This window comes from Scyliorhinus canicula, chromosome 2, assembly GCF_902713615.1.
Source record: "Scyliorhinus canicula chromosome 2, sScyCan1.1, whole genome shotgun sequence".
Taxonomy (NCBI): Eukaryota; Metazoa; Chordata; class Chondrichthyes; order Carcharhiniformes; family Scyliorhinidae; genus Scyliorhinus; species Scyliorhinus canicula.
Window position 1 is genome coordinate 166,724,618 of NC_052147.1, and position 17,226 is coordinate 166,741,843.

Sequence of the window (17,226 nt, forward strand, 5' to 3'; positions counted from 1 at the left end):
TTGTATCAAATAGTTTTAATAATACGTTTTTGAACTTTGTCAACATAAATTTTCAGTGATGTGAGATACAGCGGCTCCTGTATCTACATCTATTTTAATTTTGTTCCCATTTAGTTTTGGATAGACCCAAAATCTCAGTGCATCGCCTTGCATCGACTGTACACCGATTTTTAGTTCCTTGATCTCACGAGTCATTGTGTTTTCCTGGGAATTTCCATTATCTTCCATCACTCTGTCGACTCTTTCTGTGGAATTGGACGTGTTCTTGCATTTACCCATCTTCGAGGTTTGAGGATTTTGTCTGGTGCAGCACACCTCAGTTATGTGACCTTTCTTTCCACAATTATGATTTTTTTTTCCCTCTACACCACATTCCTGTGGGAAATGTCCCACCTGGGCACACCTATGGCATACTTTCAGGTTGAGAGATCTTCCTTTCTCAGTATTCGCCTTGTTTTTTGGCATCAGCTCCAATTTGGGAAGTTTCTTTTGCTCCCAACTTTATATACACTGCTATTTGAACAGCAAGGCTTGGTGTTAGACAGGTTTCTGTGAGCAATCATCTCTGGATTGTCTCAATTCTGAATCGAAACATATGTTTGTCTCACAGCATGCCCTCAAGAGCCGATCCAAACTCACAATATTTTGCTCGTCTCCATAGCAGTGCTGTCAATTTTCATCCTCTTATCTACGTCAATGAAATCTGAATCTGTCTGCTCTGATTAATGGTTTGGGCAAGAAGTGTTCTTCAAGGGTAGTCAATTCCTCATAAGTTATAAAAACAGGCTTTGCAAGGTATTCAAGACTTTGTAATAGGGTAAAGATTTTCCATCCTATTAGACTCAAGAAAGTTGCTATTTCAATTTAACCTGGTATCCTGTTTTCAGCAAGGAAGTAGTCAAACCTCTCTTCGGAGGAACCCCATGATTCCATATTCTCACCGAATGGTTTCATTGTGCCACCTTTGTCAGCCATCATAATTACTTGTTCTTAAGTTGCAGTACTTTCTTTACCTTTCCCTCCCCCATCATTTATTTTTTTCAACTTAAGTTGAGAAGTATTATTTATTTTGTTGTTTCGTTAAAAATTACATATTTTCTTGGCCTTTGCAAACACCAATCTGTTTTTTAAGGGCATGATTCTCCCAAAACATTTCTAAATTAATTTGTGGTGGATTTTTCCGGGATGTCAGCTCTGCCGGAGAGTTCCCTACTGCTATTCAACGACTCATGGCTTCACCATGACAGAGGCGGAAGAGACCCCCTTCCCTGCGCATGCGCCGGGATGACGTCAGCAGCCGCTGACGCTCCGGCGCATGCGCGGACTTACGCCGGCCGGCGAAGTCCTTTATGCCCCGGCTGGCGTGGCACCAAAGGCCGTTCACGCCAGCTGGCAGAGCAGGAACCACTCCGGTGTGGGCCTAGCCCCTCAATGTGAGGGCTTGGCCTCTAAATGTGCTGAGACTTCCGCAGCTTTGGGGTGGCCCGACGCCGGAGTTGTTCAATCCACTCCAACATGCCGGGACCCCCCGACCCGCCGGGCAGGGGAGAATCCCGGCCCAGGTCGCCATTGTGAAAGGATGCCCCGATCTCCAAGTGAGCTTGTGGGTCCCCCACACCTCCTCATCCATGGGCAATCTCACCCCCCCCCCCCCCCCCCCCACCCTCCCCACACACTGAACACTACCGCACACCCCAGGTGATAAAAGCCCTATGGGGTCCCTGGGGGTCCTCTCTCTTCAGGCCACCCCAAGCCCGCTTACCGAACCCCTTCCCTTCCAGGACACCCACCCATCACCACATCACCACCCCAACCTCCTGGAGGCCCCTACTTATCTTACCTTCAAAATCCCCCTCCACCCTCATTTTATGGGCATGGCCCCCTCGTACCCTGACCCTTGGCAGCGCCATCCAGCACTTGGGAACCCTGGCACTGTCACCCTGGCACCTTACCACCGGCTTGGCAGTGCCATCTGGGCACCTTGGCATTGTTCCACGGGGAGGGCCAGGGAGCCACTCTGCAATTACCTTGACCACCCAGGGGCCTCCGATGGTCTGGGAGCCCTCCCAGGCCCCATTCTGCCTGGTCCACATTTTTAAAAAGGAGCAGTAATCGGCGCCAGCGTGACCACTTGCTGCAGAAGCCGCTGATTGACACGTGGCCGTTGGATAACGGATGGCTCTAGTTAATTGTTTGGAAATGGGGCTTAAGTGATGCTAATTAGTTTCTCGCTGCAGCGAGATCCCGATTTCACCTAAGGGTGCGGGCTGGTTGCATCGCAAACTGTTTGGCGCCTGGCGCGGATCTCGTTTTATGGCCTCTCCCGCTATTCACTGGCCTCATTTCACTTGAACGAGGTCGTAACAAGGACTGAAGATCGCGCTCTAAAATCAGACTTCAGCTTTAATCCAGCTTAATATTGGTGACTATCGCTGTATTTTTCTTCTTTGTCTGTCTCTCCAAAGAGCAAAGAACAAAGAAAAGTACAGCACAGGAACAGGCCCTTCGGCCCTCCAAGCCTGCGCTGACCATGCTGCCCGTCTAAACTAAAATCTTCTACACTTCCTGGGTCCGTATCCCTCTATTCCCATCCCATTCATGTATTTGTCAAGATGCCCCTTAAATGTCACTATCGTTCCTGCTTCCACCACTTCCTCCGACAGCGAGTTCCAGGCACCCACTACCCTCTGTGTAAATAACTTGCCTCGTCCACCTCCTCTAAACCTTGCCCCTCACACCTTAAATCTATTCCCCCTAGTAATTGACCCCTCTACCCTGGGAAAAAACCTCTGACTATCCACTCTGTCTGTGCCCCTCATAATTTTGTAGACATCTATCAGGTCACCCCTTAACCTCCGTCATTCCAGTGAGAACAAACCGAGTTTATTCAACCTCTCCTCATAGCTAATGCCCTCCATACCAGGCAACATCCTGGTAAATCTCTTCTGCACCCTCTCTAAAGCCTCCACATCCTTCTGGTAGTGTGGCGACCAGAATTGAACACTATACTCCAAGTGTGGCCTAACTAAGGTTCTGTACAGCTGCAACATGACTTGCCAATTCTTATATTCAATGCCCCGGCCAATGAAGGCAAGCATGCCGTATGCCTTCTTGACTACCTTCTCCACCTGTGTTGCCCCTTTCAGTAACCTGTGGACCTGTACACCTCGATCTCTCTGACTGTCAATACTCTTGAAGGTTCTACCATTCACTGTATATTCCCTACCTGCATGGACCTTTCAAAATGCATTAGCTCACAATTGTCCAGATTAAACTCCATCTGCCAACTCACCACCCAAGTCTCCAAACGATCTAAATCCTGCTGTATCCTCTGACAGTCCTCATCGCTATCCACAATTCCATCAACCTTTGTGTCGTCTGCAAACTTACTAATCAGACTAGTTGCATTTTCCTCAAAATCATTTATATATACTACGAACACAAAGGTCCCAGCAGTGATCCCTGGGGAACAGCACGATTCACAGCCCTCCAATCATAAAAGCACCCTTCCATTGCTACTCTCTGACTTCTATGACCTCGCCAGTTGTTCATAGAATTTACAGTGCAGAAGGAGGCCATTTGGCCCATCGAGTCTACACTGGCTCTTGGAAAGAGCACCCTACCCAAGGTTAACACCTCCACCCTATCCCCATAACCCAGTAACCCAACCCAACACTAAGGGCAATTTTGGACACTAAGGGCAATTTATCATGGCCAATCCACCTAACCTGCACATCTTTGGACTGTGGGAGGAAACCGGAACACCCGGAGGAAACACATGCACACACGGGGAGGATGTGCAGACTCCGCACAGACAGTGACCCAAGCCGGAATCGAACCTGGGACCCTGGAGCTGTGAAGCGATTGTGCTATCCACAATGCTACCGTGCTTGCCAGATCACCCCTGATCTCGTGTGACTTCACCTTTTGTACCAGTCTGCCAGGCGGGACCTTGTCAAAGGCCTTACTGAAGTCCATCTAGACAACATCCACTGACCTACCTGCATCAATCATCTTTGTGACCTCCTCAAAAAACTCTATCAAGTTAGTGCGACACAACCTCCCCTTCACAAAAGTGTGCTGCCTCACGCTAATACGTCCATTTGCTTCCAAATTCTCTCCAGTAATTTCCCTACCACTGACGTAAGTCTCACCGGCCTGTAGTTCCTTGGATTATTCTTGCTACCCTTCTTAAACAAAGGAATAACATTGGCTATTCTCCAGTCCTCCGGGACATCACCTGAAGACAGTGAGGATCCAAAGATTTCTGTCAAGGCCTCAGCAATTTCCTCTCTAGCCTCCTTCAGTATTCTGCGATAGATCCCATCAGGCTCTGGGACTTATCTACCTTAATATTTTTCAAGACGCCCAACACGTCATCTTTTTGGATCTCAATGTGACCCAGACTATCTACACACCCTTCTCCAGACTCAACATCCACCAATTCCTTCTCTTTGGTGAACACTGATGCAAAGTATTCATTTAGTACCTCGCCCATTTCCTCTACTCCACACATAGATTCTCTCGCCTTCCCTTCAGTGGACCCACCCTTTCCCGAGCCAACCTCTTGCGTTTTATGTGTGTGAAGTTCGACTCTGCAACCCGCCACATGTGAAGATGTACAGCTGAAAAAAATTCCCAGCTTGGCAAGTAACTCATCTTTTTGCAGCCTTATTTCCTGGCTCTCTCTTTTCCACAAGTTTTTTATAAGCCCACCCACCGATTGTGTATATCGACTGGCATAACAGTTGACATCTGACTGAAAAAGGTTTATCATCTCCCGCCTCCAACTCTCCGAACTCTCCTGTGTCGGGGTCCCATGGAAAATATTTAAGGGGCAGTGCTGAGTGCTTCCTATCATTTCTAAAATGAACATGCACTCTCAGCAAAGCTAAAAACCCCGAGCTGGATTCCCCCAAAATTGGGCTATGTCCCCACGCCGGCGTAAAAACGCTGGCGTTGCACTCCCTGTTTCCTGAGAAAAATAAAAGTCGATTCACCTACCTTCAGGGGCTAGCAAGGACCTGAGGCGGTGAATTCCAGCGGCCGGGCGAGCGCCATGGCGGACTCAGACCACAGAGGCAGCTCCGTAATATAGGCCTCCCCCATCGGCCACGAGCCCCTGCATCGGACCAGCCCGATCTGTGCCACAGTCGCCCATAAGGGCTCCCCCAGTGCCCGATCCCCCCACCCACCACCAGAGTAGCCTCGGACTGAGTCCACAGCTGCCACACGAGAGTCCCGACCGGCCAGACAATCTTAGTTCTACACCGTTGGAAACTCGGCCGGTCGGGAGAGGAGGATCGCTGGGAGGGCCTCTGGCAATGGCTCCCCAGCCGAGCGGCGTAATTCACAGATGCATGGGTATTCGGGGGCTAGAGAATCGCCGGAGAAGCGTTGGGTCCGAATCCGTTGCAAAAGTTGATTCTCCGCACCTGCACCAAATGCGATTTTGGCGCGGGGCTGCGGAGAATCCAGCCTCCCATTCCTGATAGTCAGTTTTATTGCACATTCATGGATGGTGTAGTGGTGACCCTAAAATTGATCTTTGCCTTGAGTCCTGGTCTGAACTGCGTTTATCTCTGACCATTGCAAGAAAAACGTAATCATCGTCATCTTTGTCTGGTACTGTTATGTTTTAAGGAGTGTTTTCTGTGATATTATCATAACTTTCAGCACTGCAAGGGTTAATGTAGTGTCAAGAGTAGCCACCAGAGGGAGCTACAGTTACAGCCATATTAAGCAGTGATGCTAGACCATGTTGCCGGGGCAGAGGTCGGAGTGTACGCAGGAGTTAGCTGGTGAAGGTCAGAAGAGCAGATAGTGTAAGTGAGTGCAGATCATAGTGTAAATCAGTAGTGAGATTAGCTGTAGATGATTCTGGTTTAGATGTTATTAATTAACTGTGTGTTCTTAAGGTATATGTGTTGAATGCAAGTTCGTAGTGTTCAGAAATTTATAGCTTTGTTTAAGTTAAAGCTATTTTGTGGTCTTTGTGAACATTACACCAACCATCCTGAAATAAACAACACCGTGCTAGGGGCAGCACGATAGCATAGAGGTTAGCGCAGTTGCTTCACAGCTCCAGCTTCGCGGGTTCGATTCCCGGCTTGGGTCACTGTCTGTGCGGAGTCTGCACGTTCTCCCCGTGTCTGCGTGGGTTTCCTCCGGGTGCTCCGGTTTCCTCCCACAGTCCAAAGATGTGGAGGCTTAGGTGGATTGGCCATGCTAAATTGCCCTGAGGTTAGGTGGGATTACGGGGATAGGGTGGAGGTGTGGGCTTAAGTGGGGTGCTCTTTCCAAGAGCCAGTGCAGATTCAATGGGCAGAATGGCCTCCTTCTGCACTGTAAATTCTATAAACAAAAAAAAAGAACACCGCATTTTCTTTCCACAAAAAGCTAGTCCTTTTATTACCCTGATTGGTTGTTCCTTTGGTGCCCTGATTGGATGTTCAATTAAGTGCTCCAAATGGCTAACTGGGAACTTCCATGGACACTTGTAATGGAGGAGTTACTTTGAATGCATGCTGTGGTGAATAGTGGGACATTCCTGATATCAGCACTGAGGCACCATCACATGCATGTCATAACTCTTCGCTCAGAAGCCCTATTAGAGTTTTCTGATTGCGCAGGAATTGGCTTTGTCCTGCTTTTTGTGGACAGAACCTATCTGGGCAGTTTTCTACATTGGTTTTAGTAGTTTGTTCCAGTTCAAGTAATAAATTAACTTCTGTTATTAAACATTTGCGCACCTATCCCCAATTATATATGCTTTCTGATTTATAGGCCACTCCAACAAGGTCCAGTAGCAAATTATCACAGCTACAATCCTTAGCATTGTTCTCAATCCAAATTTCATTGCTGTAAAGGGGAGTAAAACCAAACTGGATAGTCCTTAAGTACCATGCTGGAAAAGAGAGATGTCCCTCGGAAATTATAGTGACTTCTGGGAAATACACTGTGTTTTTGAGACATGAGACACTAATTTTTTTGGAAATTATAGTGATTTCTGGAAGTATATTGTGATGACATTTAGCCCAGTAACAATACCCGAAGGAAAACTTGTAATTTCCTTAAAATGTCGTGGAATCTGAAATTATCTTTAAGAATGTTTGAAGAAGTCTTTTAAGAATTTAAGGCCAGAATTCTCCTGCTGTTCACGGGCGCTGGAATTCTCTAATCCTGCCAACGTGCTGCCACCCATGGGTTTCCTGGGGACGTGGGTTGGCTTCAATGGGAAATCCCCATGACAACGGCATGAACAGAGAATCCCATTGGCCGGAAACAGCGTCCTGTATCCCACTGCCAAGAAACTCACAGCTGGCATCCCTACATCAAATGTAAAGGTATCAATTGTAATTTCTTGAATAATAAGTCCGTGAGTCACATAAGCAACGATATAATAAGGAAGTGAAGATAGAAAATGCTTTGTGGCCAAACACAGAAAATATATGTTACTGCTATAACTAGGATATGAGAGCAGGTGAGAGAAAGTGATCAGCACACAGATGCAGTCACAAACAGAAAGCAGATAGAAACAGAAAGAGGAACAGGCTGAATTGTTGTGATGAGAAGAAGATCTCCCTCAGGAAGCAGTCAGCTTTTCTGATTTTGTAGCAAAGGTGTCACAAGTTCTTGGAGGCAATGTGCAAGCTGGTTAAAAAGGTCTAAAACCTTGAAAGCTGTATGAATAGCTTGGAGATGCTAATGATCTGGGTGCTCTTCATCGTCACCGATTTCAGAGCAGAACACCAAATGATTTAAACAGGCCTGGGCGAAAACAGAGCTGTGACTGTTCCAGAAATGCTTTATTCAAACAACAATTAGAGAGGCATGAAGGCAAATGGAGAAGAATCAATGACACATCAAATGTCTTTCAGGTGTTTAACTGCAATAACTACAATGTGTTGAATTTTGCTGATTTTTCAGGATTGAATCATTAGAATAACAAAGTACAGCACAGTGAGGCATTTCTGCCCAGTATATAAACACCAAGCTGTGTGAAGCAGTGAAACATTCAGTCAGTTGCTAAACTAACAGTGAATTCAAAATGGGAAAGGCAAGGATATCTCAGTGTACATACATGGCATTAGAATTCTTCATTCAACATTTCCTGATTTGAGAAATTATTAATTTCATGCTTTTGTCTATTTCCACAGGTTATCTTTTACGAGGACAGGAACTTCCAGGGTCGGCACTATGAGTGCAGCAGTGACTGTGCTGACCTGTCCTCTTACTTCAGCCGCTGTAACTCCATCCGTGTTGAGAGTGACTGGTGGGTGATGTATGAGAAACCCAATTACATGGGATACCAGTATGTTCTGAGCAGGGGAGAATATCCTGACTACCAGCGCTGGATGGGATTCAATGACAACATCAGGTCATGTCGCTCCTACCCATATGTAAGTTACATTTGATAATTTACATATTTCACCTCAATGAAGGGCTAGAAAGTAACAACTTGCTGATAATTTGCACTAAAACTTTGGCCAGGATTCTGCAGTGATAGCATTAGGTAGTGTTCAGGGGTGGAAGATTGATTGGTATGAAATTGGTTTCAGGACTTCTGAAAGCTAGGATAAGAAGATAGAATCCAAGGGATCTTGCGTAGAGAGTATGGACTAGTAGGGCTGAATTTGTGCTTTATCATCTACGTAATTCAATGAATAATTTTATAATTATTTTTAACTAAATGGTTACAATGGAAGTTTAGAAATATCAACAACAATGAGACACTAACATCTAATCATTGATGCTGTTGCTCTCACCTAAAACATTTTTAATACATTAAAGAAGAATAAAATATTATATTCTTACAGTGGAAATTTTAAATAATGCAACTGAAAACCTTCTACCTGTATGTCTCCATAAAGAAGGGGAGGCAGTGGCATAGCAGTATTGTCACTAGACTAGTAAACTGGAGACCCAGAGTAATAGCAGGTTCAAATCCTGCCACTGCAGGTGGCAATATTCGAATTCAATCAAATTCTGGAATTAAAAGTCTAATGATGACCATAAAACCATTGTTGATTGTCAGAAAAACCCATCTGATAGATTAATGTCCTTCAGGGAAGGAAAGCTGTCATCTATATCTGGTCTGGTCTACATGTCTGCAAGAGGAGGCATGGTGGCACAGTGGTTAGCACTGCTCCCTCACAGCTCCAGGAACCCGGGTTCAATTCAAGACTCAGGTGACTGTCTGTGTGGAGTTTGCACTTTCTCCCGTGTCTGCGTGGGTTTCCTCTGGGTTCTCCAGTTTCCTCCCACAATCCAAAGATGTGCAGGTTAGGTGGATTGGCCATGCTAAATTGCCCCATAGTGTCCAAAAAGAGAGTTGGGTTACTGGGTTACGGGAATAGGGTGGAGGCGTGGGCTTAAGTAGAGCGCTCTTTCAATGTGTCTGTGCAGACTTCTTCTGGACTGTAAATTCTATGATTCTATGTGACTCCAGATCCATCAGCAATGTGGTTGACTCTTAACTGCCCCCTCCAGGACAATTAGGGATGGGCAATAAATGCTGGCCCACCTGGTGACGCCCAAATCCCATGAACGAATAAATAAAAGAATCAATTTCTTATTCAAAACATTTCTCTGTTTTTCGGTATCAATTTGTTCTTTTATCATTTAATGGTTTCCACTAGTAAATAATATCTTCCTTAATAGATGTTACCGAGCTGTCTCTCGTGGCACAGAAGCATTATCTAGAACCTTCCTTAAGCTCTCTTCCAACTGGGAGGCTGTCTCTCAAGATACTAAAGATTGTTAGCTGAATTACAATTTATCTCTCTTACAGTACCGAGGTGGAAACTACAGAATGAGGATTTACGAGAGGCCTGACTTTGGAGGACAGATGATGGAATTCATGGATGACTGTCCATCTGTCTACGATCGTTTCCGTTACCGTGACATCCACTCCAGCCATGTGATGGACGGTTACTGGACCTTCTATGAACATCCCAACTACAGAGGCCGACAGTACTTCATGAGACCCGGTGAATACAAGAGATACAGTGACTGGGGCGGCTACAACTCAACTATCGGATCTTTCAGGCGCATGAGAGATTTCTAGATTGTTGCTTTAAAATATAATTTTTTTCTGAAATATTCATGGAATAATAAAGTGTCCTCTTATTTCTACAATCTTGTGTTTTTTGCGCGATTCCAACTAAACATTTCTATGTAAGGTGTTGGGCATATTTACTGGGGTGCTTCTTGATACCCTGCTATCCAATGGCAATTTGCCATTGTTTTTGGCCTCAGCACAGAACACTTATGTTGTTTCCTGCACTGGTTCAATCAGGGCAGATCTTTTGACCCGCCCCTCAGCAGACCCACTGCCGCCTCCGGACCCTGGACCCCCCGCCCACTCCCCCACCTCCCACTGCACCCAACATACCTCTTCCGATCTCGAGATTCCCCCCACTCCACTTGTTATGGGCATGGCAGCCTCGGGCCCAACCCCTGGCATTGGGTGGCACTGCCATGATGCCTGGGTGCCAGGCTGGCAGTGTCAAAGTGTCCAGGTGGTAGCGAGAGTACCAAGGTATCATCCTGCCCAATGCTTGACCACCTGGAGTTTCCAATGACCTGGGAGACCCCCCTGCTCCAGCACGTTGGTGTAGACCAGTACTAACAGCACTCAGGTCTCCCATAGGTGAATCCCGAGTGCCTGGAGAATTCAACAAATGCATATTTAAATGAGCCCAATGGGTCATTTAAATATGCATACCTGGATCATGCCAGTGAGGATAAGATCCAGATCCGGACATCTTGCGGGACTCCGCTAAATGTTGCAAGACATTTTGAAGAATCTCGCAGGAGATCTCTCGCAAGTTTCATCGTTATTGCCCCGACACCAAGTCGGGCGCAACAGGACCGTTGAATCGCATCCTTTATCTCTGTATTCTGTTGAAAATTGTATGGCTAGCAATGCTATCTCAGAGCTCCGGCAGAGTGTTTTACCTAATTGGTCTCAGCCATCATTCAAGTGTAAAAGCGGAAGATAAGAATATTTGATTAATTTAGCAGCTGAAAAAGAAATGGAAGCTGTGAGTAACTATGAATGAAAATCCCTTTACCCCATTTGAAATCCAAGCTGATCAATTCCTCAGCTCTCGGTGAAATTCTCTGGCCTTTCCGCAGTGCGTTGGCCAGCAGCAGGATCTTCTGGTCCTGCCCCGTCAATGGGATTTCCCTTTGGATCCATCCAATGCTGCCAGGGAAGAGGCAGCAGAGTTCACCGTTATAGAACATAGAACATAGAACAGTACAGGCCCTTCGGCCCTCGATGTTGTGCCGAGCAATGATCACCCTACTCAAACCCACGTATCCACCCTATACCCGTAACCAAACAACCCCCCCCTTAACCTTACTTTTTAGGACACTACGGGCAATTTAGCATGGCCAATCCACCTAACCCGCACATCTTTGGACTGTGGGAGGAAACCAGAGCACCCGGAGGAAACCCACGCACACAGGGGGAGGACGTGCAGACTCCACACAGACAGTGACCCAGCCGGGAGTCGAACCTGGGACCCTGGAGCTGTGAAGCATTTACGCTAACCACCATGCTACCGTGCTGCCCAGTCCAGTTATCAGGACTGGAAGTTCCCACTGTCGGGAACAGCCAGAGTTTCTCGCCCTTCATATGTATTGAAAGGTGGCAAAAACATTTTCAAGTAAAAATGTAAAGGTGGTGAAGCCAAGCTTCACTATTCACACAGTTTCAAAGAAATATGATTCCTTTGAACTTAATATTGTGGATGATCAGTTGGATTTCTGTGTTTAAGTGCTTATGTAAGGAGGGATCTTGCAGTGAGGCATTATGGGTGGAGCTGAGGAATAAGAAGGGTGAAATCACAATGTTGGGAGTGTATTCTAGACTTCCCAACAGCCCACAAGAGACCGAGGAGCAGATGTGTCAACAGATACTGAAAAGGTGTGAAAAAAGCAGGGTAGTTGTGATGGGCGATTTAAACTTCCCCCATATTGACTAGGAATCCCTGACAGCCAGGGGTTCGGATAGCGAGCAATTTGTTTGATGTGTCCAGGAGGATTTTGAAACAGTATGTTGACAATCCAACCAGGGAGGGGGCCATTGTAGACTTGGGAATGAGCTGGACAAGGTGATTGATGTTTCAGTGGGGGGAGCATTTTGGGCTTAGCCACAGCAATTCCACCAGATTTCGAGTAGTCATGGATAAGGACAAAAGTGACCTATGGGTGAGTGTGTTTAATTGGGTGAGGGCCAATTACACACAAATCAGACAGGAATTGGGGAATGTGGATTGGGAGCGGCTATTTGAGGGCAAATCCACTTCTGACATGTGGGAGGTATTTAAAGGCCAGTTAATTGGAGAGGCATGTCCCCGTAAAAATGAAGGATGAATAGCAGGATTCAGGAACCATGGATGCTAAAGGAAATTGTAAGCTTAGTCAAAAGGAAAAAGTAAGAAGTCTTACAACACCAGGTTAAAGTCCAACCTGGAATCATTAGCTCTCGGAGCGTAGCTCTTTCCTGAGGTGACTCACATTTAAGAGGCATCTGGATGGATACATGAAGAGAGAGGAAATAGAGAGATGTGAACCGAGTAAGAGCAGAAGGTTTTTCTTTACTTCGGGCATTGTGATCGGCACAGGCTTGGAGGGCCGAATGTCCTGTTCATGTGCTGTACTTTTCTTTAATAAAAGCAAATTACTGCGGATGCTGGAATATGAAACCAAAGAGAAGATGCTGTAAAATCTCAGCAGGTCTGGCAGCATCTGTAGGGAGAGAAAAGAGCTAACGTTTCAAGTCCAGATGATGTTCTCTTTCTTCTTTGTTTTAATTCGACTGCCAACCATGCTAAAGCTTGCCTGATCTTTCCAAAGCAAGAATCATGACTTTGACATCCAAATGCCAAATTACAGATGATGGGATTTCTGCACCCCCTCCACCGCTGCATGGTTTGCAATGTCAACGGCCTTTTCCATGACTTGCATAGAGGTTGCCAATGGCGGGACTGGAAGATCTCGCCAGCAGGTAGGGCCAGAAAATGTAAGGCGTTGCAGATTATTAGTGTGGCATCTTGGAAGGAGTGGCGACCATTGAGCAGAGTCACTATAGAACTATTTATTATGAACAGAATAACTAGGTATAGAGAATGATAATGATTATAGAATCCCCACAGATCAGAATGAGGCCATTTGGCCCATCAAGTCTGGACGGACCTTCAGAAGGAATACCCTACAAGGCCCAATCCCTGCCCTATCCCCGTAACCCCACCTAGGGGAAATTCAGTATGGTCAATCCACCTCACCTGCACATCTTTGGACTGTGTGAGGAAACTGGAGCACCGGAGAAAACCCAAGCAGATACGGGAAGAATGTGAAAACTCTACACAGTCTCCCGAGGTTGAAATCGATCCTGGGTCTCTGGTACTGTGAGGCAGTAGTGCTAACCACTGTGTTACCATCCCTATTACCGATGCTACTGATGAGTTCAACTCACTTTCCAGACTGCCCAGGAGAGCCCGTGCTCAGCCCGAGGACATGGGCTCTTCAGCCCAATTGGCTGACACGATCCTCCAAAACCCTACCCCTAAAAGGATCTTGCTATTAGATCCCTTCCCATTTAAGTCCCTTATTAGCACATACCAAGAAAAGTTAAACTATTTACATTACAGTATCATAAAGGAATTCTTTAGCACAGTCTGGGGATTTCCTCTCTGCTTTGGAATAACACAGCTCAACAGGAGGTGCCTCAAAAGCAGTGGCAGATTCAGCTTCACTTCCATCCTGTAAAGGTGCATTAGTGTAGATCCCTTCTCCAGTTCCCACAGGAACACTACTCGACCCTTCCTCATGCTGAATTGTGCGCAGGTGTTCCGGTTTCCTCTTGCTGTCTGGGGTGTGTGGGTTGGGTGGGGTGGCTGTGCTGGATTGCCCAATAGATTAGGTGGGGTTACTGGGTTACAGGGATAGGATGGATGCGTGGGTCTAGTTAGGGTGCTCTTTCCAAAGGTCGGTGCAGACTCTATGGGCCGAATGGCCTCCTTCTGCACTGTAGGGACTCTGTGATTCTATTATTCTACAATACACATGCTGCTTTCAACCATCACAACATCACTAATAGACATCTTCAGAGTAGACTGTCTTCCAGTTCTTGAGGTGACTGCCTTTTGCCCAGGTAATCTAGATGCTTCATCACTCTTTTTCCTTGAACTTCCACTTCATACGAAACCAGGCCCACCCTGGCCGCGACAACACCTGCGACCCAACTTTAGCCTGTCCCAATTTTATTTAAATTTAGAGTACCCAATTCATTTTTGTCCAATTAAGGGGCAATTTAGCGTGGCCAATCCACCTATCTTGCACATCTTTGGGTTGCGGGGGTGAAACCCATGCAAACACGTGGAGAATGTGCAAACTCCACACGGACAGTGACCCAGAGTTGGGTTCAAACCTGGGACCTCGGTTCCGTGAGGCCAAATTGCTAACCCACTGCGCCACCGTGCTGCCCCTGTCCCCAAATGTTTAAGCACATACTAGATGATTAATTTTGAATGTTCTCTCAGACTTTGTAGGGTCATAAAATGTTTACTTTTTACACTCTGCTTTGTCTCAACCCTCCCGTCTAATTTGGAAACACCAGGTTCAACCCGGCCTGAATATGCCTACCCATCAGCAACTTGGCAGGGGTTACTCTGTTCTATATTACAAAATCTAGCTAATTTGGTCCACAGAGATGCTAGTGATTCCTTTTTCATGGCTGCTTTAAAAGTTTGCACAGCCTTCTCCGCCAGCCCATTCAAGGAAGAGTGCTTGTACACAAATGCTTAATACCATTTAACAACAAGAAAAGCTGGAACTCCTCGCTGGTAAACACTGCCGCATTGTCCAAAACTAATATCTCTGGCAAACCATAGGCAGGAAACGTTTGCCTTAACTTTTCACTGTTGCCAAAGAAGTTGTAGACCTCATTTCCTAAACTTTCCACTGTTGTCAAAGAAGTCATTTCATAGCTGTCTAGCCATTTTGAGTGTACATCACTATATGTACGGACATGGTGCCGATGAGCCTACATTGAGTCACATCCAGATCCTACCTGGCCTCTGCCAAGGGTACATTAGGGCTAATGGCAATAACCTTTGCTGTAGCTGGCATTGGTCATAGTGTTTAAACATACTTTTGATGTCTCCGACGTGTAGCTGCGAGCCAACATTTTCATTTTGGACATCCCTGGGTGGGCACTGTGTAATTCCTCGAAGAACAAATTCCTACCGGGCATGGGGATGCCCACCCTCGCCTCCCACAGAAGGGTGCAACCCAGTTTGTCCTTCCTTATTTGAAAGGATTTTAGCTGTTCAGACAATATTGGATCCTCCTGAGCCCAGTATTTGATCTGTTGCGAGAACACGGATAGTGTGTCACGGAAAGTCAAGGCATGGACAATGTCTGTGGCGCTGGCAGGGCGGCGTATCGTCTGGTAGTGGGAGACCACTCAAGGCATCTGCATTTTGTATTTGTGTTCCCGGTTAAACTAGAAAATATATTAATAAGCGTCCATCAAGGAAGACAAATTCTGTATCCTTGCTGACGCTATTGGCGGGATGGCTTTATCTTCTCTAAATAAACCTAGCAGAAGTTTATGATCAGTAATTATGGTGAAATGCTGTCTGTAAACATATTGGTGGAATTTCTTTACCCAGAAATGATGGCCAACCCCTCTTTCTCGATCTGTGAGTGTACCTTTTCTGCATCGGATGAATAGCTGATGGGCCTTTTTAACTTTAACCAAGTTTGTCCAATACATTTTCAATGACTTGTAAATCCGTTGCTTTTTAGAAGGGTGTTATAACCTGCCTGCTTGCCATTGGCTGGGGACTAATGACAATCCCACAATGCTGTGGGAGTATGAGCTTCTCCAATGAGGGGGGTGGAGAAATCATTAGCAGACTCCCTGTATAAATAAAGCTTGCCAGTTTGGAGCCAGCAGAGAGAGAGGAGTGAGCACCAAGGGAAGTTGCTGCTGTTATATATATATATATATATATATATATATATATATATATCTATCTATATGTTATTGTAAAGAAATGTTATTTCTTTGTATTCTGAAGACTCGTGCTGAATTCTTCGTGGCCCTCACAAAAAAGGGTTTATCCAGACACAATGTTCTTTTATTTTTCTGTAAATAGCTTGATCCTCTAAGGGTAAATATTTGTTGTGAATAAAAGTAGGAATGTTGTGATATGATGTGCTTGCACCTTTCAGGTATGTATTTTAAATTGCGGCAAATCACTTTCACGGAGGCAGGATGTGATGTTGTAATCCCATGGCTTTGTATCACAATCCAGTAGAAGCACTGCAAGGCAGTTATGCAGAGTCAATCTCACAGTTAACATGGTATGTGTATAACCTTATCTTCTAATGAAGAACCCATATTATTGTTTTACCAATCATTGTCACATGGTTGCTATATTTATATTGAATTGAAGTTGGATGGGAACCCTAGGGGGTATGATTGAGAAATTTGCAGAGGACACAAATATTGGCTGAGTGATGGACAGTGTCAAGGATAGCTATAATCCTCAAAATGACACAGATGGGTTGGTGGAATAAGCGATAAAGTTACAGATGGATTTTAACACAGAGAAGTGTGAGTCATGCATTTAGGGAAGTCAACAATTATAGGAAGTATACAATAAATGGGAATATACTAAGAGGGGTAGATGAAGTGAGAGATCTTGGCTTACAAGTACACTGGTCCCTAAATGCAGCAATTAAAGTAGATAAGGTTATAAAGCAGGCATATGTAATACTCTCCTTCATTGGCAGAGGTATAGAATATAAAAGTAAGGATATAATACAATTGTATAAAACACTGGTGAGGCCACAACTGGAGTATTGCATGCAGTTCTGGTCACCACAGTACAGGAAGGACGTTATTGCTCTGGAGAGAGTGCAGATGAGGTTTACAAGAATGTTGCCAGCGCTAGAAAAGTGTAACTACGAGGAGAGTTTGGATAGGCTGGAGTTATGTTCCTTGGAACAAAGAAGGTTGAGGGGTGACATAATTGAGGTGTACAAAATTATGAGGGGATAAGGTAGAGTGGACAGGATAAAATTGTTTCTCTTTGTGAAGAATTCTAGAATCAGAGGACATAGATTCAAGGTAAATGGCAGAAGGTGTAGAGGAGACATGAGGAAGAATTTATTTTATGCAGAGGGTGGTGGGAGTCTGGA

The 17,226-nt window shown here is 45.5% G+C and overlaps 1 protein-coding gene across 3 annotated transcripts in view; it reads left to right on the top strand.

Annotated features, from left to right (window-relative positions):
• Window positions 1-10,140, top strand: part of LOC119961400 (gamma-crystallin S-1-like) — a 28,078-nt gene extending 17,938 nt beyond the window's left edge. The window contains exons 1-3 of one of the 3 annotated variants that reach the window (XM_038788804.1): window positions 7,941-8,059; window positions 8,160-8,402; window positions 9,794-10,140. In XM_038788804.1, coding sequence (XP_038644732.1) covers window positions 8,051-8,059; window positions 8,160-8,402; window positions 9,794-10,069 — 528 coding nt within the window. In that variant the 5' untranslated portion in view covers window positions 7,941-8,050 and the 3' untranslated portion in view covers window positions 10,070-10,140. Of the gene's footprint in view, window positions 1-7,940; window positions 8,060-8,159; window positions 8,403-9,793 lie in introns of those variants that run through there. The other 2 variants (XM_038788805.1, XM_038788798.1) reach the window with 2 other exon arrangements.
• Window positions 10,141-17,226: the final 7,086 nt, after the last annotated feature.